General features: G+C 39.7%; 1 protein-coding gene across 2 annotated transcripts in view; it reads right to left on the reverse strand.

The window, feature by feature from the left end:
• The window catches only part of SLC16A1 (solute carrier family 16 member 1), a 43,149-nt gene that overhangs the window by 8,047 nt on the left and 8,269 nt on the right, over positions 1-26,833 (reverse strand). For both annotated transcript variants that reach the window (XM_025380203.1, XM_025380209.1), the window contains exons 2-3: positions 7,738-7,998; positions 2,952-3,095 (exon numbers count right to left, since the gene is read on the reverse strand). In XM_025380203.1, the coding sequence (XP_025235988.1) occupies positions 2,952-3,095; positions 7,738-7,954 (361 nt within the window). In that variant the 5' untranslated portion in view covers positions 7,955-7,998. The remainder of the gene's footprint in view (positions 1-2,951; positions 3,096-7,737; positions 7,999-26,833) is intronic.

The following is a 26,833-nucleotide window of genomic DNA, read 5'->3' on the forward strand; positions in this document are numbered from 1 at the left end:
TTTTTTGAGACGGAGTCTTGCTCTGTAACCCGGGCTGGAGTGCAGTGGCCGGATCTCAGCTCACTGCAAGCTCCGCCTCCCGGGTTTACGCCATTCTCCTGCCTCAGCCTCCCAAGTAACTGGGACTACAGGCGCCCGCCATCTCGCCCGGCTAGTTTTTTTTTGTATTTTTTAGTAGAGACGGGGTTTCACCGTGTTCGCCAGGATGGTCTCGATCTTCTGACCTCGTGATCCACCCGTCTCGGCCTCCCAAAGTGCTGGGATTACAGGCTTGAGCCACCGCGCCCGGCCTAAAGTAGCATTTTAAATTAATTCAACAAACAGTGAAATTATTCAATAAATAGTGCTAGCAGAAGAAATATTCAAAGAACTTTCTGACCTCATAGCAAACCATTCTTACATTTGTTAATAAGCTCTAGGGTCTATGATCCCTTACATTTTCACAAATCTGGTTCCCTGTTGTTATGCAGGTCTCTACTTAAAGTTGATTGTTCAGTGAGCCCTTACCTTCATTGCTTGCCCAGTTCTTCCCTGTCACAACACTCAGTTAAAGGTTTTATACAGCATTTATCACTGCCTGATATTTTTCTCATTTATTCATATATTTATGAGTTGTACTGTCTGTCTCCTCCTATTAAAGAGCTTAACTGCCTGACTTGTTGCTCTATCTCTATAGCACCTAAAATGGATCCTAACACACATACAGTTGTTGCTCAATAAGTATTTCATAAATAAATTAATAAATGAGCAAATGAACCAACTGATTAACCATGTGGGAACAAATACAGTTGTATTTCTTTTTTCTCATCTTACGTCAGATATTTTCATTCATTCAGAATTTTTTTTTTTTTTTTTTTTTTTTTTTGAGGCGGAGTCTCGCTCTGTCGCCCAGGCTGGAGTGCAGTGGCCGGATCTCAGCTCACTGCAAGCTCCGCCTCCCGGGTTTACGCCATTCTCCTGCCTCAGCCTCCCGAGTAGCTGGGACTACAGGCGCCGCCACCTCGCCCGGCTAATTTTTTGTATTTTTAGTAGAGATGGGGTTTCACTGTGTTAGCCAGGATGGTCTCGATCTCCTGACCTCGTGATCCGCCCGTCTCGGCCTCCCAAAGTGCTGGGATTACAGGCTTGAGCCACCGCGCCCGGCCCAGAATTTTTAAATGTAGCTGGGTGCAGTGGCTCATGTCTGTAATTCCAGCATGTTGGGAGGCCGAGGTGGGTGGATCACCTGAGGTCAGGAGTTTGAGACCAGCCTGGCCAACAAAGTGAAACCCCGTCTCTACTAAAAATACAAAAATTAGCTGGGTGTGGTAGCGAGCGCCTGTAATCCCGGCTATTTGGGAGGCTGAGGCAGGAGAATCGGTTGAACCCAGGAGGTGGAGACTGCAGTGAGCTGAGATCACGCCACTGCACTTTAGCCTGGCAGTGAGAGTGTCTCAAAAACAACAATGACAACAAAAAACAACAAAAAAACAGATTTTTAAATATAAAAACTAAAGTGCACTACACAAAAGTGGACAAATATTTTCATAATCTTGGAGCAGAAAACAACTTTCTCAGGATGCTATACGAGATGGAAACCATAAAATACTTTTTGAATACGTAAAAATTTTAGATGTTTAATAATGGGAAAACATTGGAAAAGATTGAATTTAAAAATACTTTTTAACAAAATTCAACATCCAAAAATTAATCAGGAGGCTGGGTGCAGTGACTCACGCCTGTAATCCCAGCACTTTGGGAGGCCGAGGCAGGTGGATCACGAGGTCAGGAGATCGAGACCATCCTGGCTAACATAGTGAAACCCTGTCTCTACTAAAAAAAAAAAAATACAAAAAATTAGCCGGGCGTGGTGGCAGGTACCTGTAGTCCCAGCTACTTGGGAGGCTGAGGCAGGAGAATGGCGTGAACCTGGGAGGCGGAGCTTGCAGTGAGCCGAGATTGCTCCACTGCACTCCAGCCTGGGCGACAGAGTGAGACTGTCTCAAAAAAAAAAAAAAAAAGAAAGAAAGAAAATAAGGATTAATACCAAGAGATATTGTTCTCACCTGTTAAATTGGCAAATTTTTTTTTTAAAAAAAGACAATATCCCGTTGTTGACAAAAGGGATAATCTTGGAATCTCTGATATACTGTAGTGGGACAATAAGTGAGTATAACTTTTTTAGAGGACAATTTAGCATACATATATTAAAACAAACACACAGCAGTTCCTTTTCTACAAATTTATACTAAGAATATATTCATGTTCACAAAAGAATTTCAACCTAATACTGACAAAAACAATTTGTCAACAATTAAGAGATCAAATAAAATTATGTTATGTATGAGATTAAAATTGTTATGTATCAAAAGATTTAACAACATGGAAAAATGTTCATCATATATTGTTAAGTGGAAAAAAAACTGGTTACAAAATATTATACATAATTTGATCCTTTTTTGCTCTAAAAAAAGGTGTATCTGTGCATAGGAAAACACATGGAAGGATATATATAGAAATGTTAATGATATTCTTTGGATTGTGAGGTTATGGGTAACTTTTATTAATTATGTTCATCAACAGTTCATTATCTTCATTTAGTAGGGGGAGGAATTATCAAGCATATCCTCTACCCCTCAGAAACGTTATGTGGACATTCTATCAAATAGCCACTCTCGCACCGAGTTGCCACACACATTGTATCTACCACTACTGTCTATTCTTAGGACAAGGAATGCAATCATTCTTTCAATTCATTTACTCATTCAACAAACAATAAACATCCATCATATAATGGCAATTTCTTTAAAAGTTTGCTTTTCTAGTACTTTTATCTGTAGTTCTTCAAAATGATAATCAAGTCATTTCTATAAGAAAATAATTTCACTTCAGAGATCTGAAAGATGAATGCAGGTAAATACAAAATAGCCAGCAAAAAACTAATGCTTCCAAATGAATCAGTAGTAACTCACCTCCAACGAATCCAATACAGAAGTACAGTTCCTGTACAGTGTTACAGAAAGAAGCTGCAATCAAGCCACAGCCTGACAAGCAGCCACCAATAATCATGACTATACGACTTCCATATTTATTCACCAGGATACTGCTGATAGGACCTAAAAGATAACCAAAAATGTAGTAATATAAAGGAAACTGCTCCCTCACATCTATACAAGTATGAATGACAACGAATGACAAATCCTCCAAAATAAACAAGCAGCAATGATAAGAATACTGTTTTCTGTAATTATTTCTGAGTCATATGTGTACTAAAATAAAGATGTTAGAAAACATAATTGTGCAGGTTCTAAATCTAAAAATACTGGATGGAATTTTACTAAAATACAAAAGACCTGAAGTTATCCTTAATCTTTCTCTTTTAAGGCAGGGGCAGGCTGAAAACACCTTGGCAATGGATGTTCACAAGGTTCTTGATTTATCTAGGATATGATTAACATATATGTAGAAAGTGGCTGGGCGCAATAGCTCACGCTTGTAATCCCAACACTTTGGGAGGCTGAGGCAGGTGGATCACCCAAGGTCAGGAGTTGAAGACCAGCCTGGCCAACATGGTGAAACCCCGTCTCGACTAAAAATATAAAAATTAGCCAGGCATGGTGCCGTGTGCCTGTAATCCCAGCTATTCGGGAGGCTGAGGCAGGAGAACGGCTTGAACCTGGGAGGTGGAGGTTGCAGTGAGCCAAGATCCTGCCATTGCACTTCAGTCAGCCTGGGCAACAGAGTGAGACTCTGTCTCAACAAACAAACAAACAAACAAAACAAAAACATGTATGTAGAAAGTATGTTCTAAATTTCAGACACACACACTGATAGGAGACATATAAATGCATCTAAATACATTTTAGAGTACTTATATATTATCATAAATGTGGTTTGTGTTTTTTTTTTTTTTTTGAGACGGAGTCTCGTTCTGTTGCCCAGGCTGGAGTGCAGTGGCACGATCTCGGCTTACTGCAAGCTCTGCCTCCCACGTTCATGCCATTCTCTTGCCTCAGCCTCTTGAAAGACAGGGTGGGAGTGGTGGCTCATGCCTGTAATCCCAGCACTTTGGGAGACCAAGGTGGGTGGATCACCTGAGGTCAGGAATTTGAGACCAGCCTGACCAACATGGAGAAACCTTGTCACTACTAAAACCACAAAATTAGTTGGGCATGGAGGTGCATGCCTACAATCCCAGCTACTCGAGAGGCTGAGACAGGAGAATCACTTGAATCTGGGAAGCGGAGGTTGTGGTGAGATTGCGCCATTGCAACTCTAGCCTGAGCAACAGGAGCAAAACTCCATCTCAAAAAAAAAAAAAAAAAAAAGGTGGACTGAGGGAGTTTGTCTTCCCTTCTGTCACATGAGGACACAGACATAGGCACCATCACTACTTATTTAGTCTGCTGGAACTTTGATCTTGGACTTCCCAGCCTCCACTGTGATCAATACTTTGTTACAGCAGCCTGGGCAAACTAAGATAATCAGTTCATGAATTAGATCACAGCTAATTTGAAAATAATTTGAGCCAAGAATGGGGGCTCACATCTATAAACCCAGAACTTTGGGAGACCAAGGCAGGCAGATCACTTGAGTCCAGGAGTTCAAAACCAGCCTGGGCAACAAGGCGAAACCCTGTCTCTACCAAAAATAAAAAAGTTTGCCAGGTGTGGTGGTACACACCTGTAGTCCCAGCTACTCCAGAAGCTGAGGTGGGTGGATTGCTTGAGCCCGGACAGCAGAGGTTGCAATGAGCAGAGATTGTGCCATTGTACTCAGCCTGGGCAAGAGAGCAATACTCTGTCTCAAAAAGAAAAGAAAGAAAGAAAATAATTTGAATTTAAAGCTTGTGTAAGATGGAAACATTACATACTGAAAGAATACTTACAAAATATTTTTAGACCGGGCACAGTGGCTCACACCTGCAATCCCAGCACTTTGGGAGGCTGAGGTGGATGGATAACCTGAGGTCAGGAGATTCTGAGACAAGCCTGGTCAACATCATCACTACTAAAAATACAAAAACTAGCCAGGCGTAGTGGTACACGCCTGCAGTCCCAGCTACTCAGGAGGCTGAGGCAGGAGAATTGCTTGAACCCAGGAGGCGGAAGTTGCAGTGAGCAGAGATCACGCCACTATAGTCTAGCCTGGTCAACAGAGTGAGACTCTGTCTCCAAAAAACAAAAACAAAAACAAAAACAAACCAAAACGAAACAACAACAACAACAACAACAACAACAAAATATATATAGAGTCATAAGACTTTGTACAGCCAGAATAACAAAGATAAATACCAGGCCAGGCACGGTGGCTCATGCCTGTAATCCCAGCACTTTGGGAGGCCAAGGTGGGCAGATTGTTTGAGCCTAGGAGTTCAAGACTAGCCTGGGCAACACTGCGACAACCCATCTCTACAAAAAAAACAAAAATTAGCCAAGCGTGGTGGTGCAAGCCTGTAGTCTTAGCTACTTGGCAGGGTGAAGGGGGAGGATCGATCGCCTGAGCCCAGGGAGGCTGAGGCTACAGTTAGTGGTGATTGTGCCACTGTACTCCAGCCTGAGTGACAGAGTGAGAAATGCTGTCTCAAAATAAATAAATAAATAAATAAATAATAAAAAAGACCAGCTTGGGCCATAGAGTGAGACCCCATCTCTACTTAACAAAAATAAAAAATTAGCTGAGCATACATAGTAGTAGGGCCAACTGCTACTGGGGAGGCTGAGGCAGACATGATCATGCCACTGTACTCCAGACTGGTCAATACATTGAGACCCTGTGTCAAAAAAAAAAAGAAGAAAGATCCCACAAAACAAAGATCAATATCACCACACTGCTGACTTTGTGAGGTAGAAGTTAATACTGTAGAAGTTAAAGTTTTTGAAATATTTAAAATTCCAAACCACAAGTGTTAAGGTGATCCTTGTGGAACTTAAAATATGTAAATTTATACTTTCATGTTTTAAAAAAAGGAAAAACCAAAAGCAGGCAGGTAACATCTCCTCCCCACAAAATATACTTTAATAACCATCACTGTATATCTCTGACCCAAAGCACTAATAAAGAAAACAAAACCAACCATATCTCAAAACGTATTAGTGTTCACATTGTGGTCCAAGTGAACAAGTTAAAGGATTATCACAGTTGTAAAAGTGATGAAAACTATTTATTAGGGGATATACTATTTAGAAACCAAACCAAACGAACAACCCATTTAGTAAAAATTCTGCAACAAGGTTCATGATAGGCATTTTGTCTTTTAGTGTTATTTCAAGAAGGATGGGCCTAATTAGCTATGATTAAAAATAGAAAGGCGTACGGTTTATGGGCCTATTAAATACAAACTCAAAAAAATGTGCTAGTTATCTCACTAATTGCGTAAGGACAAAGGAGGAACTGTTTCCCCAAAGGAGAGTCACGTGCAATTAATAAAACTGACATCACTTACTTTTGATGCAAAACACAAGTGGCTCTCTAGCTCTTTGGTGGCACAGAATTGCAACATGTAAACTTCTGGTTTGTAGTCAACTTAAGAACACACTGAACACCTGGAGTACCTCTGGGTAATGTTTATACCAATTTCTTCAAGCCAACATAGTCAAAACCTGATTATAATCCTGGCCGAATGGAGTTCAAAGCCTGCAAAATTATTGGCTCTCAGAAGCTAATGCCCAAAGTCCCTTTCGATTTCTCTGAACTTACAAAAAAAGCAAACACTACAATTTAGCACTTAGGTTCTTTAATTTGATAGACAAAATAGGCCCATGTTTAAAATGTAAAAGGCACAAAAAGATAAGCAGTGGAAACATGTCTTCCTACTCCTGTTCCCAGTCACCCAGTTTCTCTCTCTCCATGGCAGCCAGTTACCTGTTTCTTCTGTACAATTTAATTATAGGCTTAATGAAATTATGATTTCAACTGCTTATTCCTGTTTCATGATCATATATTATTGTCTCAAAAGCATTATAAAGTTCTCAAAGGAAGGGATCAGTGTTTTCTGTCACTCACAACACCTAGCCCCGTGCTGAATGTACTCATAGAACTTGATAGATATTGGTTGAATATGGCACCACTTCAGCAGCCTAAGGCTAAGTTATTTATAGTTGAAACCTAGAATCATTACATTGGCTAGAAACAGTATTTTAGATGATGTTAAGTGAGCAACTTACTCCCTACATTTCCTTTACAATATGCCAAAGAAAACAAAAGAGAAGTAAGTGGTAAAATTTAAGTTTAGGGTACAGCTGACATGCTTTTAGGACTCATAACATCGCAAGTAATACGGAGGAGGTTTTATTCAGTTGATTCTAACATCATACAAAGATTTTACCTGAGACTTTGAACCATGCCATTAGGCCAGTCTGATTAATTTTAATTCTCCCAACATCAATTTTTAAAAATCTATATTTATGTTTACATTTCAAGAGTCTAGCAGGGATCAACAACAACAAAAAACCAGTTGTGCATACATCATTTTTATAACAGTCTTTTAAGCTCAATGATACATCAGTTGGAGCAAATCAAGGTCCCTCACGATTTTCTCATTTCCGTTTTGAAATGCTATAGTATTTCAAATACTATAGCGAGAGTTGCTATTGTTATCAGGAATGAAAAATGTGACTCTAAACACCAAGCTTTAGGAAATAACATTTCAAAACATCTCACTGAATAAGACTTTTTCTTTTTTTTTTAAAGTTACCTAATACAGACACTCTGGCTGCTTCATGAAAATTAAAAGAGCAGGCCTTAATAGGTACTTACCTCCACCATACATGACAGCCAACATTATGGAGGATATCCATGACACTTCGCTGGTGGTGGCATGGAATATACTTTCAATCTCTTTGAAGAAGACAGTAATAGATTTGGGAAATGCATAAGAGAAGCCGATGGAAATGAAAGCTCCAATTACCACTGCCCAGCCCCAGCCTCCATCTGGGGGGGTGTATCCAACTGGACCTCCAACTGCTGGTGGCATTTTAAGTGTAGATAAATTCCAAAACACAAGTCAAATACAAATATCTGAAAGATATAAAATTAAAATAGTATGTCAATATAAGGCACACCTATAAAACTCTTTTGTGAAATAAGAAATATAGCCAGACGTGGTGGATCATGCCTACTAGTAATCCCAGCTACTTGGGAGGATGAGGCAGGAGGATCATTTGAGGCCAGGAGTTCAAGACAGCCTGGGCAACACAGATCCTGTGTCTGTCTAAGAAAATTTTAAAAAAATTAGCTGGGTATGGTGGAGCATGCCTATAGTCCCAGCTACTCAGGAGGCTGAGGCAGGAGGATCACTTGTACCCAGGAGTTTGAGACCAGCCTGGGCAACATAAGTAGACTCCAACTTTACAAAAAAATTAAAAAATTAGCCAGACATGGTGGTGCGTGTCTGTGGTCCCAGTTACTCGGGAGGCTGAGGTGGGAGGACCACCTGAACCTGGGAGGTAGTGGCTGCAGTGAGCTGTGATTGTACCACTGCACTGCAGCCTGGGTGACAGAGCAAGATCCTGTCTCAATAAATAAATAAATAAATAAATTGGGAAACAAGAGACCTGATGAGATTCTGGGTTGGTCATTGCATCCATGTGCAGGGGGGATAGCATACCCCAATTCCATGGGGGAAGAGGCTCCTGTACTTGGGGACCCTTCCAGACTTCACCCTATGTACTTCTTCATCTGGCTTTCTTTTTTTTTTTTTTTTTTTTTTTTGAGACGGAGTCTCGCTCTGTCGCCCAGGCTGGAGTGCAGTGGCTGGATCTCAGCTCACTGCAAGCTCCGCCTCCTGGGTTCACGCCATTCTCCGGCCTCAGCCTCCCGAGTAGCTGGGACTACAGGCGCCTGCCACCTCACCCGGCTAGTTTTTTTTGTATTTCTTAGTAGAGACGGGGTTTCACCGTGTTAGCCAGGATGGTCTCGATCTCCTGACCTCGTGATCCACCCGTCTCGGCCTCCCAAAGTGCTGGGATTACAGGCTTGAGCCACTGCGCCCGGCCTCATCTGGCTTTCATATGTATCTTTTATAGTATCCTTTATAATAAACTGGCAAACGAAAGTGTTTCCCTGAGTTCTGTGAGCCTTCCTAGCAATTAATCAAACCCAAGGAGAGGGTAGTGGTAGCCCGATTTACAGCCGGTCAGTCACAAGTATAGGTTACAACCTACTTATGTATGATTGGCATGTGAAGTAAGGGTCCCAGTCTTGTGCGACTGAGCCCTTAACCTGGGATCTAACTCCAGGTAGTTGAAGTCAAAATTGAATTGAATTACGGGACACCCAGTTGGTGTCTCCTACAATTGCTTGGTATATGTGGGGAAAAAAAACCCCACACCTCTGGTTACAGTAGTGTTTTGTGATGTGCTGACTGTTGACTGTATAAAAGAAAAAAAAAAGGTGTTTTTCTCCTTCAGAACTTTATACTTAGCTCTCGAGTAAATGAATTTTTTTAAAAGTTACTTATCCAATAGACATTATCTTCTTTTAAAGACATTATCAGAAAAAGTTTTAGAGTCATAGCATTACCCATAATTTTTTGTAGCTTAAAGGAAAATAGCTTCTCACCACTTAAGAAATCATAATTGAAATAAACCCTTTTCAATAAATCAGTTAACATCATAATTCCTTAAATTATTATAGATAACCAAATGCCCAATTTGACTTGCCTGCTTGCAAAATTCACATAACACATAACCTACAAACACTTTAGGTGTGTTTTGTTTTGTTTTTTTGAGACAGAGTCTCACTCTGTCGCCCAGGCTGGAGTACAATGGCGAGATCTTGGCTCACTACAACCTCTCCGCCTCCCAGGCAGTTCTCCTGCCTCAACCTCCCAAGTAGCTGGGAATACAGGCGCACGCCATCACCTCTGGCTAATTTTTGTATTTTTAGTAGAGACGGGGTTTGGCCATGTTGGCCAGGCTGGTCTCGAACTCCTGACCCCAGGTGATCCACCCACCTTGGCCTCCCAAAATGCTGGGATTACAGCCGTGAGCCACCATGCCCAGCCCCGACACTATAGGTTTTAATATAGCCTTTGTAAGTTTTTTACCTTTTCCAAAACATATTTTTCCATACTTTCTTTTCACATTCTCTTATTTATGGCTGACTTAACGTACTAGGAGTGGGTGCCTGACTCACTGGATATGTAGCAATTTACAAAAAAATAAGATAATTCTAAACACCCAAAATTTTCACTTAACAGGCTGGGGAACTATCTCAGACAAGTTTCCTTTTATCTAATAGCTTTGATTCAAGGTATTTTTCTCCATTATATGACAAGAAATTCCTAAACAACAGCTAGCCAATACAGTTAAAATCAGAAATATATATATGATGTCAAAAGATGGTAGCTTTAGGCCAGGCGCAGTGGCTTACGCCTGTAATCCCAGCACTTTGGGAGGCAGAGGTGGGTGGATCACCTGAGATCAGGAGTGCGAGACCAACCTTACCAATATGGTGAAACCCCATTTCTACTATAGGTTCTAGCCAGTGCATGCAGGCAAGAAAAAGAAACAAAAGGCATAAAGAAAGGAAAAGAAATAAAATAGGCCAGGTGCAGTGGCTCACACTTATAATCTCAACACTTTGGGAAGACCAATGTGGAAGAATTGTTTGCCAAAAATTCAAGAACAGCCTGGACAACATATCGAGACCCTACCTCTACGTAAATTGTTTAAAAATTGGGTGTGGTGGTGCACATACGTAGTCCTAGCTACTTGGGAAGCTGAGGTGGGAGGATCACTTGAGCCCAGGAGTTTGAGGTTACAGTGACCTATGATCATGCTGTTGCACTCCACAGCAAGACCTTGTTTTCGCCGAGCGTGGTGGCTCACACCTGTAATCCCAGCACTTTGGGAGGCCGAGGCGGGCGGATCACGAGGTAAGGAGTCCAAAACCAGCCCGGCCAACATGGTGAAACCCCGTCTCTACTGAAGATACAAAAAATTAGCCGGGCATGGTGGTATGTGCCAGCTACTCGGCAGTCTAAGGCAGGAGAATCACTTGAACTCAGCAGACAGAGGTTGCAGTGAGCTGAGATCACGCCATTGCACTCCAGCCTGGGCGACAGGGGGAGACTCTGTCTCAAACAAAACAAAACAAAAACAGCTTTGTCTCTAAAAAATAAATAATAATAAAGTTGTTTTTATTCAGATGACAGATGTGTATAAAGAAAACCCTTTTCTTTAGAGTTTTCTAAAGAGATGTTCCTTAGAACATCAAATAAGTGAATTTGACTAGGTCTCAGAATACAACATCAATAAACAGAAACCAGTTGTATTTCTATATACCAGCAATGAACAATCCAAATTTGAAAAAATTTTTAAATGCTATTGTAAATGGTAAACTATATAGAAATAATTCTCACAAAAGATATATAAGATATGTACACCAAAAACTATAATACTGAGAAATTAAAATAGATAACCTATCCTCTTGGACTGAAATAATCAATATTTAAATCAGGCAAAGATTTCTGAAGGAACATAAAGAAACAACTATAAAAAAAAGTTGGCCAGGTGCAGCGGCTCACGCCTGTAATCCCAACACTTTGAGAGGCTGAGGCAGGCGGATCACGAGGTCAGGAGTTTGAGATCAACCTTGCCAACATGGTGAAACTCCGTTTCTATTAAAAATACAAAAATTAGCTTGGTGTGGTGGTGCGTGCCTGTAGTCTCAGCTACTAGGGAGGCTGAGGCAACAGAATTGCTCACTTCACCAAAGATACATGAATGATAAACAAGCACATGTAAAGATGCTGAACATCGTTGGTTATTTAAAAATGCAAATTAAAATCACAAAAATAAGATAGATAATTCCACGACTTTGTGGGGATATGAAGCCAATGGAACTCTCATTGCTGATGTTACAGTCCCTTGGAACACATTTCGGCAGTTCCTTATAAAGTTATAGATACATTTAACATATGAGCCAGCCATTACAGCCACAGGTATTACCCAGGATTTATATAAAAATTCTCTAGCAGCTTGATGCATAATAGCCAAAAACTGAAAACAACCCAATGTCCATCAACACATGAATGGATAAAAAATGGCATAGCTATATAATAGAATACTACTCAGCAATAAAAAGGAACTACTGATGCATGCAATAACATGGATGAATTGTAAAAGCATTCTGTTAAGTAGCAAAAAAAGCTAGACAGAAGATTGTATTCTATATGGTCACATTTATATTAAATTCTAGAAAAGGCAAAATTCTAGCACAGGTTGGGCATCTGTAATCTGAAAATATGAAACCAAAATCTGAAACTTTCTGAACACCAGCATGATGCTCAAAGAAAATGCTCATTGGAAAATTTTGAATTTTGGATTTTTGGATTAGGGATGTTCAACTGCTTAAGTAACTGCAAATATTCCAAAATCTGAAAAAATCTGAAATCCAAAACATCTCATCCCAAGCATTTTAGATAAGGGATAGAAAACAGATCAGTGGCCACCAGGGGTTGGGGGGAGGAGACTGCAAAGCGGTTTGGGGATAACTTTTAGGGTAATGGAAATACTTTATTATCATGATGGTGAGAGTTACTCATCAAAGTGTACATTCAAGTTAGTAAATTTTATTATGTCAATTATACCTCAATAAAGCTCATCAAAACAAAACAAAACAAAAAGTTCAAGGACAGTGACAAGGGGAATAAAATTTGTTCTGTGGCACAGGGAGACAATACAGAAGCAAAAGGAGAGGGCAGGCGAACTTCTTTGTCTTGGTTATCTGGATGGTTAAAAGAAAGAGGAAGAAGACAAAGACGAGAATAAACAAAAGGAGACAAGAGAAGGGCAGAAGACTCTTCTGAGAATTCACAACTCAGGCCAGTGTGAGCTCATGCTTGGCAGGAGATTATCTGTAGAAAATCTTTGTTTTTCTTCCAGAGATACATTATATTTGATTTTGCTAGCAAAGATTTCCCACAAACAAAGGCCTGCTAAATATAAGCTCACAATTGTGAGCACATCAAGAACCAATTAACTGTGAGTAAATGCAATGTCAATTCAACACAGTTGGATTAGACACTCAGGAACTATAGTCATAGAAATATGAATATTTAAATGACTAAAGACATAAAACAAGGCATTTAAAACATTAGAGAAAATTGTGTCTTTCTCTAAAAAAGATCCATTGAAGAAGATTAATTGATTTGAAATAGAACAAGAAATGGAAAGTAAAGTTGGCTGGACATGGTGGCTCTTGCCTGTAATCCCAGCACTTTGGGAGGCCGAGGAGGGTGGATCACCTGAGGTCAGGAGTTTGAGACTAGCCTGGCCAAAATGGTGAAACCCCATCTCTACTAAAAATACAAAAATTTGCCAGGTTTGGTGGCACGTGCCTGTAATTCCAGCTACTTGGGAGGCTGAGGCAGGAGAGTCGCTTGAACCTGGGAGGCAGAGGTTGCAGTGAGCTGAGATTGTACCACTGCACTCCAGCCGTGACAGAGCAAGACTCCGTCTCAAAAAAAAAAAAAAAAAAAGAAAGTCAAGTCAATGAAATTAATAACAAGTTAACTAGAAGACTGGACATAGCTATATACAGAGTCAGTAAACCTTAAGAATAGGTTTGGAGAGATTAGTCAGAATTCAGGCGAGAGTTTCATTCTGAAGCTATGAAAGAAAGGTTTTAGAATAGGAGGATCTGACATTTATCAAATGGGACTTTGGAAAAAGAGAATAAAGAGTGGAGAAGAGGCAACTGTCTCGGTAAATGAGTAAGGATTAATGACTAAGGATATTATAGACCTGAGGAACAATATAAATCCTCAGTTTGAGGAAGCAAGATAAAGAGAAAGATCTTAGAAGACAACTATTTAGAAAATACAGATGACACAGCTAACAAATATTCATACTGACAAAACAGTCTTCTTGACAATTTTGAAAAATTATCACCTACTATGTCTTCAAATATTGCTTCTCCCCCATTCTCTTTTCACTTTTCTGAGACTCCAGTTGGATATGGGTTGGACCTTCCCATGCTATCTACTCTCTTACTCTCCCTTCTATGTTGTCATATTATCATTCATTCCTTTGTTTTTCTGAACTTCATTCTGGATGGTTTCTTCTGTACTTTAGCTGTGTTTGGCACTAAAGATTAAGGTGATGTAACTTATGGGAAATAGCTGGCCAGTCCTCATTTTCAAACCAATCAAGTAAGAGATTTCTATTAAACAAAAGCAAACTTCATTTTAATCAAAATAAATGTGTTGATACACATCTCTGTGATAACTATCTCATTTTTCTAATAATAATCCTAACTTAGAAAACAGAGAAGGCGGCCAGGGGCAGTTGCTCATGCCTATAATCCCAACACTTTGGGAGGCCGAGGCAGGTGGATCACTTGAGGTCAGGAGTTCGAGACCAGCCTGGTCAAAACAGTGAAACCCCATCTCTAATAAAATACAAAAATTAGCAGGGCATGGTGGTGGGTACCTGTATAATCCCAGCTACTTGGGAGGCTGAGGCAGGAGAATTGCTTGACCCTGGGAGACAGAGGTTGCTCAGTCTGGGCAACAGAGCAAGCCTGTCTCAAAAAAAAAAAAAAAAAAAAAAGAGAGAAGGCAGGAGTTTGTTGTCCAGATGAAATAATTTTTCAATATTCTCCAGTATTTCTGACCTAACCTCTTTTTGGATTTCTATCATGGGACTCTCTCTAGGACTATGCATTCTGGAATTTTCCCTTCCTTTGAGATTTTTATTGCCTGGGACCACCATAAGAAATGGGATGAGTAAGAGATACTTCTCTTTTGTAGTGGGGGTAAAAGGCTTTTGGATAATTCAAGTTGGAAAAGAAAAAGTAGAGATCAGGCATCCATTCTCAAGAGGTAATTTTTAGCTAAGATTATCTCTCAACCTGAGGATGTGCAGAATAATTCCCTCAAAAATATAACCCAGTTTAAAAACTGAAGGTCTTTGTCCTAGGGCATTTCATCTACCTAGGATTTGGGTGAGATAAAAATATTTACAAGTTAAGGTTTCCTAAAATTTCTACTGGAATGAATATGAATAAAAGCTATTTAACAGGTCAGCTCTGCTAACAGAAACAGCCTAAATTCTAAAATGATGTTAAATAAAACAGCTGCAGGCATTGATTTTATGAGTTTTTTCTTCTTCTAAGTATGAAAAAAGAGAACACTTGAAAATTTTCAAAGAACTACTAAAAAGATTAATTCATCTCAGAATATTTACACACATAGAACACCCACACACAGACAGTAGGGCTGTTTAACACATCAAGCTCTGACTGGAACAGTGAATACGTGCTGGACGTGATTAAACCTTGAGTTTAGCTGCCAGCTATGATTTGTCCCAATTAAGGCAGTTACAATTTTTAGTCACTAAAGCTTGCCTCATCAAGTTAATACCTTATTCCATAGTGCCAAAATTAGATTGAAAGCTTCAAGAAGCTTTAAAAAAATTTAAAAGGAAATAAGAAAGTATAAGAAATAAGAGTATGCAAAATCATTATGAAAAACAGAACACTTCAAAAAACCAGACGCAGATTCAACACAATTCTGCCACCACCTGACAAATGGCTATCCCTGTTAACTTAAAAATTCTGATGGTACATAACTGAAAAAACAAAAAGTCAGTTAATATTATCTAAGCATATTATTTCCTTTTAAACTGGCAAATCTCAGCTATAAACAGAAGGGCTCATTCAAAAAGTAAATTATGAGAGCAGGCCCCCTTGCAGAGTACTCAGAGTTCCCTTGAGAAAACAGAGCACATGCATTCTTTGTATGCTAAAGCCCAAAGGCTAAAAGGGACTAAAGTTTAAGATTTTAATCCTTACAATGTGCACAGTAGCTTTCCTATCAGCTTAGCTATTATTGCCCAAGAGTGATGGGGAGACTAAAAAACAAAGTGATAGGGTAATGAGAAAAATTCATCAATTCATCTTGTAAAGGATGATAGAAAACAATAACCCTAATTTTTCTTGGCAATGACGGTGATAAGAATCACCTTCTAGATTTTCTGATATTTTTTTCTCAAAACTCTTATAAATTGTGCTAGTAAATTAATCTGGAAAGCCGAAGTTCTGCTCCATACCTGCCATGTCCTTGCCCCACTCCCAAAGAGAAGAGCTACAAAAGCCTTGAAAATAGTATTTATGATGTTATGTACACTTTCCTCATCAACACTTAAAGCCACTGTCTTTTCCTAAAATGACAACGACCAGTTTGTGAATTTATTTTTTTTTTTTTAATTTTTTTTTTAAATTTTTTATTTTTTGAGACGGAGTCTCGCTCTGTCGCCCAGACTGGAGTACAGTGGCCGGATCTCAGCTCACTGCAAGCTCCGCCTCCCGGGTTTACGCTATTCTCCTGCCTCAGCCTCCCGAGTAGCTGGGACTACAGGCGCCAGCCACCTCGCCCGGCTAGTTTTTTGTACTTTTTGGTAGAGACGGGGTTTCACCATGTTAGCCAGGATGGTCTCGATCTCCTGACCTCGTGATCCGCCCGTCTCGGCCTCCCAAAGTGCTAGGATTACAGGCTTGAGCCACCGCGCCCGGCCTCAGTTTGTGAATTTAAAACAAGCAGAAAGTATCCAAAACCAATAACCTTAAAATAATGTGTTACTAAGTATAAACTAGTTTTAGGTTTCAAATTCACATGGAAACATTCAAATCCAGAAAGGCTGATTTCCTGAAGCTATTGCTGCTAAAGTAGATAACCTGTTGCTCTCTGTAGCCCTAATCCAGCTTCACGGTTTACAGAACCACCTGTCCCAAGTTAACTTCCAAGATTCAAAGCCTAGGAAACCTCACTTTCATTTCTTTTCCACTTGGAAACCGAATACATTGAGGAAACCAAAACAATGAAAAAAATCAAGCAGAAAGTGCTAGTCAAAGAAGGAATATAACTACTGGATCTGGCTAGCCAAACACTCAGCAATTATGAAATGCATAATTTTGATCAAACTGCATATAAAGAATCTTAAAAAATGTAAACCTGGCTCTGCAAACTTCCAACTCTCTTTACCTACCCTATCATTCTGGGAAAATCCTATCCACATTACAAGAAGTTAAATATATTATTCTTATAAGAGAAATTAACAACTTGCCAACTAGAATGCTTAAAGAAGGATTTTAGGCCTATCTTTCAGAATTCTGTTTATGATAATTGATTTTAGATCTTGCTTTTAATTCATATTTATAATCCCTTAAAAAATCAATATTTTAGTTAATAATTTCCAGTTTTAAATTATTTACATAGACCACTCTACCAATAAATAGAAAGCATTTCTCTTTTTTTTTTTTTTTTTTTTGAGATGGAGTCTCACCCTGTTGCCCAGGCTGGAGTGCAATGGCGTGATCTTGGTTCACTGCAACCTCCGCCTCCCAGGTTCAAACTGCTTCAGTGTCCTCAGTAGCTGGGATTACAAGCACACGCCACCATGCCCAGTTTTTTTTCTTTTTTTTTTTTTTAAAACTTTTAGTAGAGACGGGTTTTTACCATGTTGGCCAGGCTGGTCTCGAACTCCTGACCTCGTGATCCACCCGCCTCGGCCTCCCAAAGTGCTGGGATTACAGGCGTGAGCCACCGTGCCCGGCCAACATATTTCTTTTTTAAGACAGCAGATCTCCAAAGAACAAGAGTAGGTAAGGATGTGGGGAAAAGGAAACCCGTGTACACTGTTGGAGGGAATATAAACTGGTGTAGTTGTTAGGGAAAACAATATGAAGATTCTTCAAAAAATTAAAAATACAATTACCATTTGATCTAGCAGTCATACTTTGGGTATGTATCCAAAGGAACTGAAATCTGGATCTCAAAGAGATTACCTGCACACTCCCATGTTCTTTGCAGCATTTTTCACAATAGCCAAGACATGGAAGCAACATAAATGTCCATCTAAGGAGGAACAGATTAAGAAAATGTGGAAAATACATATAATGGAGTATTATTGGCCTTAAGAGAGAAAGAAATCTGGCCGGCCATGGTGGTTCACGCCTGTAATCCCAGCAGTTTGGGAGGCCAAGGCAGGTGGATCACCTGAGGTCAGCCTGCCCAACATGGTGAAACCCTGTTTCTACCAAAAATAACAAAAATTAGCCAGTTATGGTGGCACACACCTGTAATCCCAGCTACTTAGGAGGCTGAGGCAGGAGAATTGCTTGAACCTGGGAGGCAGAGGTTGTAGTGAGTGGAGATCGTGTCATTGCACTCCAGCCTGGGGGACAAGAGGGAAACTCCTGTCTCCAAAAAAAAAAAAAAATCCTGCTACTTGCGACAGCATAGATGGACCTGGAGGACATTTGTTAAGTGTAATAAGCCAGACCCAGAAAGACAAACTTTGAATGATCTCACTTATATGTGGAGTCTAAAATAGTCATAGAAGCAGAGAGTAAAATGGTGATTGCCAGGGCCTGGGAGGAAGGGGAAATGGGAAGGTATTGATTAGAAGGTACAGAATTTCCACAATACAACAAAAGTTTGTTCTGGAGATACACTGTATAACATAGGGCCTATGATTAATTAACAATACTGTATTGAATTCTTAAAAATTTGCTAAGAGTGTAGACCTATGTTAAGTCCTCTTTACACAACAGGAAAAAGCAAAACAAACCACCAACAAGAACAAATGCAGCAGAAGGAAATTTTGGGAAGTGATTAAATTTATGGTACTGATGGTGATGGTTTCACAGTTGTACACTTATGTCCAAATACATCAAGTTGTATATATTAAATATCTATAGCTTTTTGTATGTCAAACATATTTCCAGGAGGCAGTTCAAAAAAGACAATGACAGTATGCAGCCCAAGATCACGGGAGAAAAATATTAGACATATGTAGAGATTCATAAATTTATCTTATTTTTTTCTGAGTTCGCTTTCTGTTGTTCATTGTTATCTGTCAGTTCTTTTTTGTTTCTTTTTTTGTCTTTTGAGACAGAGTTCTGCTCTTGTCGCCCAGGCTGGAGTGCAATGGCATGATCTCGGCTCACTGCAACCTCTGCCTCCTGGGTTCAAGTGATTCTCCTGCTTCAGCCTCCTGAGTAGCTGGGATTACAAGGGTGTGCTACCATGCCGGGCTAATTTTTGTATTATTAGTAGAGAAGGGGTTTCACCATGTTGGCCAGGCTGGTCTCGAACTCCTGACCTCAGGTGATCCACCCACCTCAGCCTCCCAAAGTGTTGGGATTACAGGCGTTAACCACCGTGCCCTGCATTTGTCAGCTTTTTAAAATAAGTTATGTATTATTTCTTTCATCATTCTAAATAAAAACTCAGCTTCATACTCCCTCCACTCCCCACCCCTGCCCATCCCCTGGCCCAAAAAGACAACAAATCTGGAAAGTTTTTGCTCCAAGGCAACCTTAAGCAGAAATGTATTTGGAAAAGGGAGTATTTTAATAGCATTTTCAGATAATTGAGGATATTCCTCTTTGATACTACACCAAAATTTGATGAGTGATTTATTTTTATTTTTATTTTTTAAAGACAGTGTCTCGTTCTGTCACCCAGGCTGGAGTGCAGTGCTGCAGTGGCTCACTGTAGCTCCTGGGCTCAAGTGATCCTCCCACCTCAGCCTCCCTCATGAGTAGCTGATATTACAGGCACGAAACACCAGGCCTGGCTAATTTTTGTATTTTTTTAGTAGAGATGAAGTTTTGCCATGTTTCCCAGGCTGGTCTTGAACTCCTGGGCTGGGTTCAAGTGATCCGCTGGTCTCAGCCTCCCAAAGTGCTAGGACTACAGGCGTGGGTCACACTGCCTGGCTGATAGTTTCATGATGATTAGTTATAAGTGAAATCTAAAGACCTCAATCTTGAGAGAGTCTTGAGGTCCTTGAAGGGTCCAAAAAAAAAACCACACTTTGAGAATGGCTGTTTTTTAAAATCATTAATTCAATTTGATTGCAAAAGTGACTAAATTGATACCTAATGGTTTATTCAGACTGCATATCATCCTGGTGCATTCAACTGAATCAGAATCAGGTTAGACAATGCTTTCTTCAGCACCATGTTTTTTTCAGTAAATTCTGATGTATAACAGGGATGTATTAATTACAGAAAAAAGCTGATCTATGTGTATACTGGAAAGGATGGTCAGAGATGGTGCAGAATACACTATTTTTCACTGTACATCATTTAGGCTCTATTTAAATAATATATATTTTATACTTTGATAAAAATTATGTACATACATCTCATTTATTAAAATAATTTTGATCAAGGAGGTCAAATTTACTATTTTTAGTCAGTTAAAAAAGAACATGCAATAATTCTATTATAGAACGAAATAATAATTCACTTTCTTTTACGAGTTCTTTGGACAAAATCATGTCCTTTGCAACAACATGGATGAAGATGGTGGCCATTATCCTAAGCAAACTAACACAGTAAACCAAATACTTTTCTCACTTATAAGTGTGAGCTAAACATTGGGTACACATGGACATAAAGATGGGAACAATCGTTACTGGGAAATACAAGATGGGGGAGAAGAGAAGAGGGGCAAAGGGTTGAAAAACAACCTATTGGGTTCTATGCTTACTTCCTGGGTGATGGGTTCAGTTGTACTCCAAACCTTACCATTATGGCATACCTTTGTAAAAAATCTGCACTTATACCCCAGAATCTAAAATAAAAGTTGAATAATGATGTAGTATAAAAAAAGAGTTCTTTGGCTTATCAAATTTATCTCCTATAGACCTCTTCCCATTTTCTTTTATTTTCTTTTTTTTTTTTTGAGACAGAGTTTTGCTCTTGTTACCCAGGCTGGAGTGCAACGGTCCGATCTCAGCTCACCACAACCTCTGCCTCCCGGGTTCAAGCAATTCTCCTGCCTCAGCCTCCCGAGTCGCTGGGATTACAGGCATGCGCCACCACACCCGGCTTATTTTGTATTTTTATTAGAGACGGGGTTTCTTCATGTTGGTCAGGCCGGTCTCAAACTCTCGACCTCAGGTGATCCACCCGCCTTGGCCTCCCAAAGTGCTGGGATTACAGGCGTGAGCCACTGAGACCGGCCCACATTTTCTTGTAGTCCTAAATACCACACGTATTCTTGGAGAGCATTCTCCAAACAAGAAATTTGTCCAAAGTTTTTCCTAACAAGAAAGCTTACAATGCACACTTGTCAGGAGCCTACAGGACCATAAAACATATGAAAGCTAACATTTGTAAGTGTCCTCATCTCTACTGTGATCTACAAAAGCCCTGTTTTGTTTCAAGTAAATATAGCATGTGCTAAATTTGTGATGTGATGAAATGGAGAGTGTTTGTAAGATCTCAGGGCCCTTTCACCACCTAAAGTAAGACAGAAGGAGGTTGAGAGGAGGGTTTCTCCAGCATAAATAATATCCCTTAATTTCCAGACTTTCTGACACCTCTCTCCGTCCACTGCAGTTCAAGTATGACCCCCCTTTTTTTTTTGAGATGGAGTTTCGCTCAGGTTGCCCAGGCTAGAGTGCAATGGCGTGATCTTGGCTCACTGCAACCTCCACCTTCTGGGTTCCAGCAATTCTCCTGCCTCAGTCCCCCAAGTAGCTGGGATTACAGGCTGGGATTACAAAATGCTGGTAATTACAGGTGTTAGCCACCTTGTCAGGCCAGTATGATACTTTTCTACCTTGTAAATGACTTTTGGTGAAGAATCTTTGCTAAATATTAGTCCAACTAGAGTCAGCTGAGCAAAGCTTCAATGCTGAAATTTTTTGAAAAGGCATAAACAAAGTTGAAGTAACATGAAGGCATGTGGACACAAAGAACCAGCCTCAAGAAATTTCCAGAGAATGGGATTTAACTACCAAATAATATGTATTATAAATATCTCTGGCTTGTTAGGTGAAATGGGTTTAAGTTTTCCTAGACAGCTTCCTGGCAATCAATGTTTCAGTTAACCAGCATTAAGAGCTACTTTTGCTATATCATGAACAAAGCCAGTCAACCTATTTCAATGAAAAATAAATAAATGGAAAATGTTGGCTTTCTATTTGCAACTTCAACTAAATTTCATTAAGATACAATATGCCTGAATAAGAATCAATCTTCACTTGTATTTCCATTTTACTGGGCATATGTTGATATATAATTCCAATTAATTTGACTTGACTTTAATACTCTACAATACCCTAAGATGCTACTATTGTGACCCCAATCCTAATCCTCTCGGACAGTACTTGTTTTAGATATGAGGAGGATTAAAGTAGTATAGAGAACTGATGAAGCTGAACATATTTGTAAATGGGCAAACTAACATGCAAACTTAAAGGTAATGAACATATATATACACAGGCGTGATATATGCAATATGCACACAATTGTGTGTGTATATTTACTTATTTTAATCTTCTTTTGTCAATCTCAGCCAACGTTATGTTTAAATAATCTGAATCTGGTAGCAAACACTCTTAATTCTCCTTGTAAGAAAATGACTTAACATCATTTGTTCAACCAAATAAGCATGATTTTATTTAGGGAGAATGAGGCTATTCTATAATAAAGGTGGGGGGTATAAAATGGATCACTTACTTTTGGGATAAGTACTCACATCAGTACAACTTTTTTCAAAAGATAGTGACCCATTCGTTTTAAACTGAAAACAGGAATTTTCCAGTGTCTACTAAAAACACTACAGATTAGCCGGGCATGGTGGCGCGTGCCTGGAGTCCCAGCTACTCAGGAGAACCTCTTGAACCCGGAAGGCGAAGGCTGCAGTGAGCGGTGAGGAAGAATGGGGTATACTTTGTTGGCTAACAAAGAAAGATTTGTAGAAAGGCAACATTTTAGGGTGATAACAGCTAAAGAAGATCAAATACCAATGTCCTAAATTATCAAACTTCATCGTATTGTTTTTGCAATTAAAATTGCAAACTGCCTGGGCGCAGTGGCTCATGCCTGTAATCCCAGCACTTTGGGAGGTTGAGGCGGGTGGATCACCTGAGGTCAGGAGTTCGAGACCAGGCGGGTGGATCACCTGAGGTCAGGAGTTCGAGACCAGCCTGGCCAACATGGTGAAACCCTGTCTCTACTAAAACTACAAAAAATTTAGCTGGGCGTGGTGGCAGGTGACTATAATCTTAGCTACTTGGGAGGCTAAGGCCAGAGAATCACTTGAACTCAGGAGGCAGAGGTTGCAGTAGGCTGAGATCATGCCACTGCACTCCAGCCTGGGCAATAGAGCGAGAGTCAGTTTCAAAAACAAAAAAACCAAAAAACAAAGAAAAACGAGGTTTGCCAATATTCTCATTACAAGTCAATGATAGTAAGGTTTATTTTAAGATACACAATAAACAATATCTACGTTTTTCCTATATTAGAAGTTCACAAACGAATTGATATCAGATAGAAAAAAAGTGACTAACTCTCCAGTATCAACAGCACTGTGGGTTATTTAGGTCTGAACCATAAGATTATTGGGTAAAAGTTGGACAGCTGCTCAAAAGTAGTGGCAAATTCATTTTTACTTTTCACAGCAAATCCCTGACTTCAAGAGTATTTTCCCAACCAATTTGGCACCTGGGCTAATTCTCAAAGTTACCCAACAGAGAAGCTAAAATACTGTAAGTCTTTAATACAGTGCAAAAAAAAATAGCATAATTAAAACAAAAATCATGAAATCCAGTTACTTTAGTTCTCTTTAATATTGGGGCTAAAGGATAAGTGTACTCACAGGGTAAGGAGGCAGATGAGGATATTCAGAGATTAGAAAATATCTTCTGTGGATATGGCAAAGCTTTAAGAGAAGTTAGCAGAACCAATTCTTTATTACATCAGTCACTGTTAAATGTATTCTTACAATTTTTCTTTTCCTTGATACTTTAAAAATTTTTTTTGAGACAGAGTCTCCCTCTGTCACCAGCTAATTTTTGTATTTTTAGTAGAGATGGGGTTTCACCATGTTGGCCAGGATGGTCTCCATCCCCTGACCTCGTGATCTGCCTGCCTCAGCCTCCCAAAGTGCTGGGATTACAGGCCTGAGCCACTGTGCCCGGCCTCCTTGATCCTGTTGTATCATTAATGCTTCTCATATTTATTAGTAGAGATTGAGGCTATATTTTGTCTCATAAGACGGAAAGGAAAAAAGAGATATTCTGATAAGGCTCACTGTAAGAGTTAGACATAGAGGAGGGTACGGTAATATCCTTACTATTTTTCTGAATACAACTTGCCACATGGAGATAATTCATTCCATGACATTATTCAATGCTCCTTAGGTAGCACCTTGAAAATTCTACGTAAGTTGTATGTGTATTTCTTTCTTTGTAAACAATATTTCCCTACTAATTTTAGCTGTGTGCTTTTAGATCATGAATTAAGGGGAGAGGTTATTTTTCTACTTAAAAAAAAATCCCTTTATCTTATCACAGGCCGGGTGCGGTGGCTCATGCCTGTAATCGCAGCACTTTGGGAGGTAGAAGTGGGCGGATCTCGAGGTCAGGAGATCAAAACCATCCAGGCTAACACGGTGAATACCCATCTCTACTAAAAAAAAAAAAATACAAAAAATTAGCAGGGCGTGGTGGTGGGCACCTGTAGTCCCAGCTACACGGGAGGGTGAGACAGGAGAATGGCGTGAACCGGGGAGGCGGAGGTTGCAGCTGAGCCGATACCGCACCACTGCACTCCAGCCTGGGGGACAGAGAGAGGCTCCATCTAAAAAAAAAAAAAAATCCTTGTATCTCAACCAAATATTAGCATTAGATGAACTTCAGGTAATCTACTTTTCCCAGTTTTTGAGAAGTAGAGAAAAATATGAAACCAGAAAAACCTTTCAGTGACGTAACGCTTTCTGGATCTAGTGCCCTCTACAGTCAAAGAAGCAGAAAAGTTTTTTTTTGTTTTGTTTGTTTTTCTTGAGAGGGAGTCTCCCTCTGTCACCCAGGCTGTAGTGCAGTGGCAGGATCTCGGCTCACTGCAACCTGCACCTCCTGGGCTCAAGCAATTCTCCTGCCTCAGTATCCCAAGTAGCTGGGATTACAAGCATGCACCACCACGCCCAGCTATTTTTTGTATTTTTAGTAGAAAGGGGTTTCTCCATGTTTGTCAGACTGATCTTGAACTCCTCACCTCAGGTGATCCACCCACCTCAGCCTCCCAAAGTGCAGGGATTACAGGTGTGAGCCACCGCACCTGGCTGTTCTGTTTTTTAAAGAATCATAGACTACAACTTCTGGCACAAAGAACTTACCAATCTTGTTTTCTGAGCTATTATTATACCAGCAATTTTGCCTTTTTTATGCTTCATTTTTGCCTTCTTCTCACAGACTGAAAAGAGTCCTATGTCCCTTTCACATATTAATTTATTTCTTGGTTGGTCAGGAGTTTCCAAATACAGATCCATTTCACATTTTATAAAATGACATGAGATGTCATGGAGAAAAGAAAGTTGGGGGCTATTTCCATCAACAGTAGGTTTTGCTTGGTAGAATTCTAAATTATATTCTGGAATAAATAATGATATGTGTTCTATTTTCTACAGCAACCCAAAATATATTCAACAAATCGGTATCTAAGTGGGCCATTTAAATTTATTAACACATAACCTATCCTGTTCCAGAATTTGAAGAAGAAATGTACTGGCTGGATTAAAGTTACAAATAAGTGAGTTGTCAGGATTATATAATTTACGTTACTTTGAATGTAAATGAGTATTTGAATATATTAATAATAGATGGTATTTCTATTACAATCTACTTCACTTCCAGTATCAGATGCCAAATAGGGAGAATAAGTGGATTATAATTCATTAAGAAAAAGGCTCACGCCTGTAATCCTAGCACTTTGGGAGGCCAAAGGTGGGCAGATCACCAGGTCAGGAGTTCAAGACCAGCCTGGCCAACATGGTGAACCCTTGTCTCTACTAAAAATAAAAAAATTAGCTGGGTGTGGTGGTGTGTGCCTATAATCCCAGCTAATCAGGAGGCTGAGGCAGGAGAACTGCTTGTCCCGGGACCCGGGAGGTGGAGGTTGCAGTGAGCCCAGATCACGTGATTGCACTACAGCCTGGCAACAAGAGTGAAACTCTGTCTCAAAAAAAAAAAAAAAAAAAAAAACTTTGAGGACTAGAGACAACAGAATAATATAACATTTAATTTTAAAGTTTTATTCTCATTCTAAACGTTTTTAAACCACCTTTTAAATATGTATTTATAACAATAACTAAAAATTCCTTAAGTCTGAACTTCGTTATGATGCTATCTTTGACTTCCCCCATTATCTCCAATAAAGATTTAAGTTGTTTTGTTTTCTTGTTTGCTTTACCAGTAACAGAAAAATCTCACAAAAGAGTATTAAAATTGAGTACTGTTTGCCACTGAAACATTATTCACCATTCTCTCCACGGAAATCTTTAGTAAAAGGAGAAAAATTTGCTGGGCGCGGTGGCTCACGCCTGTAATCCCGGCACTTTGGGAGGCTGAGGTGGGCAGATTACCTGAGGTCAGGAGTTCGAGACCAGCCTGGCCAACATGGTGAAACCCCATCTCTACTAAAAACACAAAAAATTAGCCAGGCGTGGTGGCATGTGCCTGTAATCCCAGGTACTTGGGAGGCTAAGGCAAGAGAATTGCTTGAACCCAGGAGGTGGAGGTTGCAAGTGAGCCAACATCACACCATTGTACTCCAGCTTGGGCAATGAGAGTGAAACTCTATCTCAGAAGAAAAAAAAGAGAGAAAACTTCACGTGATCTGAAGAGAAACCAGAGTGTACCATTCGCAAATGTTTACTTGCAAAGGTTTTTGGAAAGATATTTGCAGACATTAAAGATATATCAAAGTCAGCATTATTACCTCAAAACAGCACCACTAAATAGCCTTTTTAATTGCTAACAATATACATCTTAGACTATGCTGCCATTAACATAATTGTCAGTTCTTTTATTAGAAATATACAATA

Source organism: Theropithecus gelada, chromosome 1, assembly GCF_003255815.1.
Source record: "Theropithecus gelada isolate Dixy chromosome 1, Tgel_1.0, whole genome shotgun sequence".
NCBI lineage: Eukaryota > Metazoa > Chordata > Mammalia > Primates > Cercopithecidae > Theropithecus > Theropithecus gelada.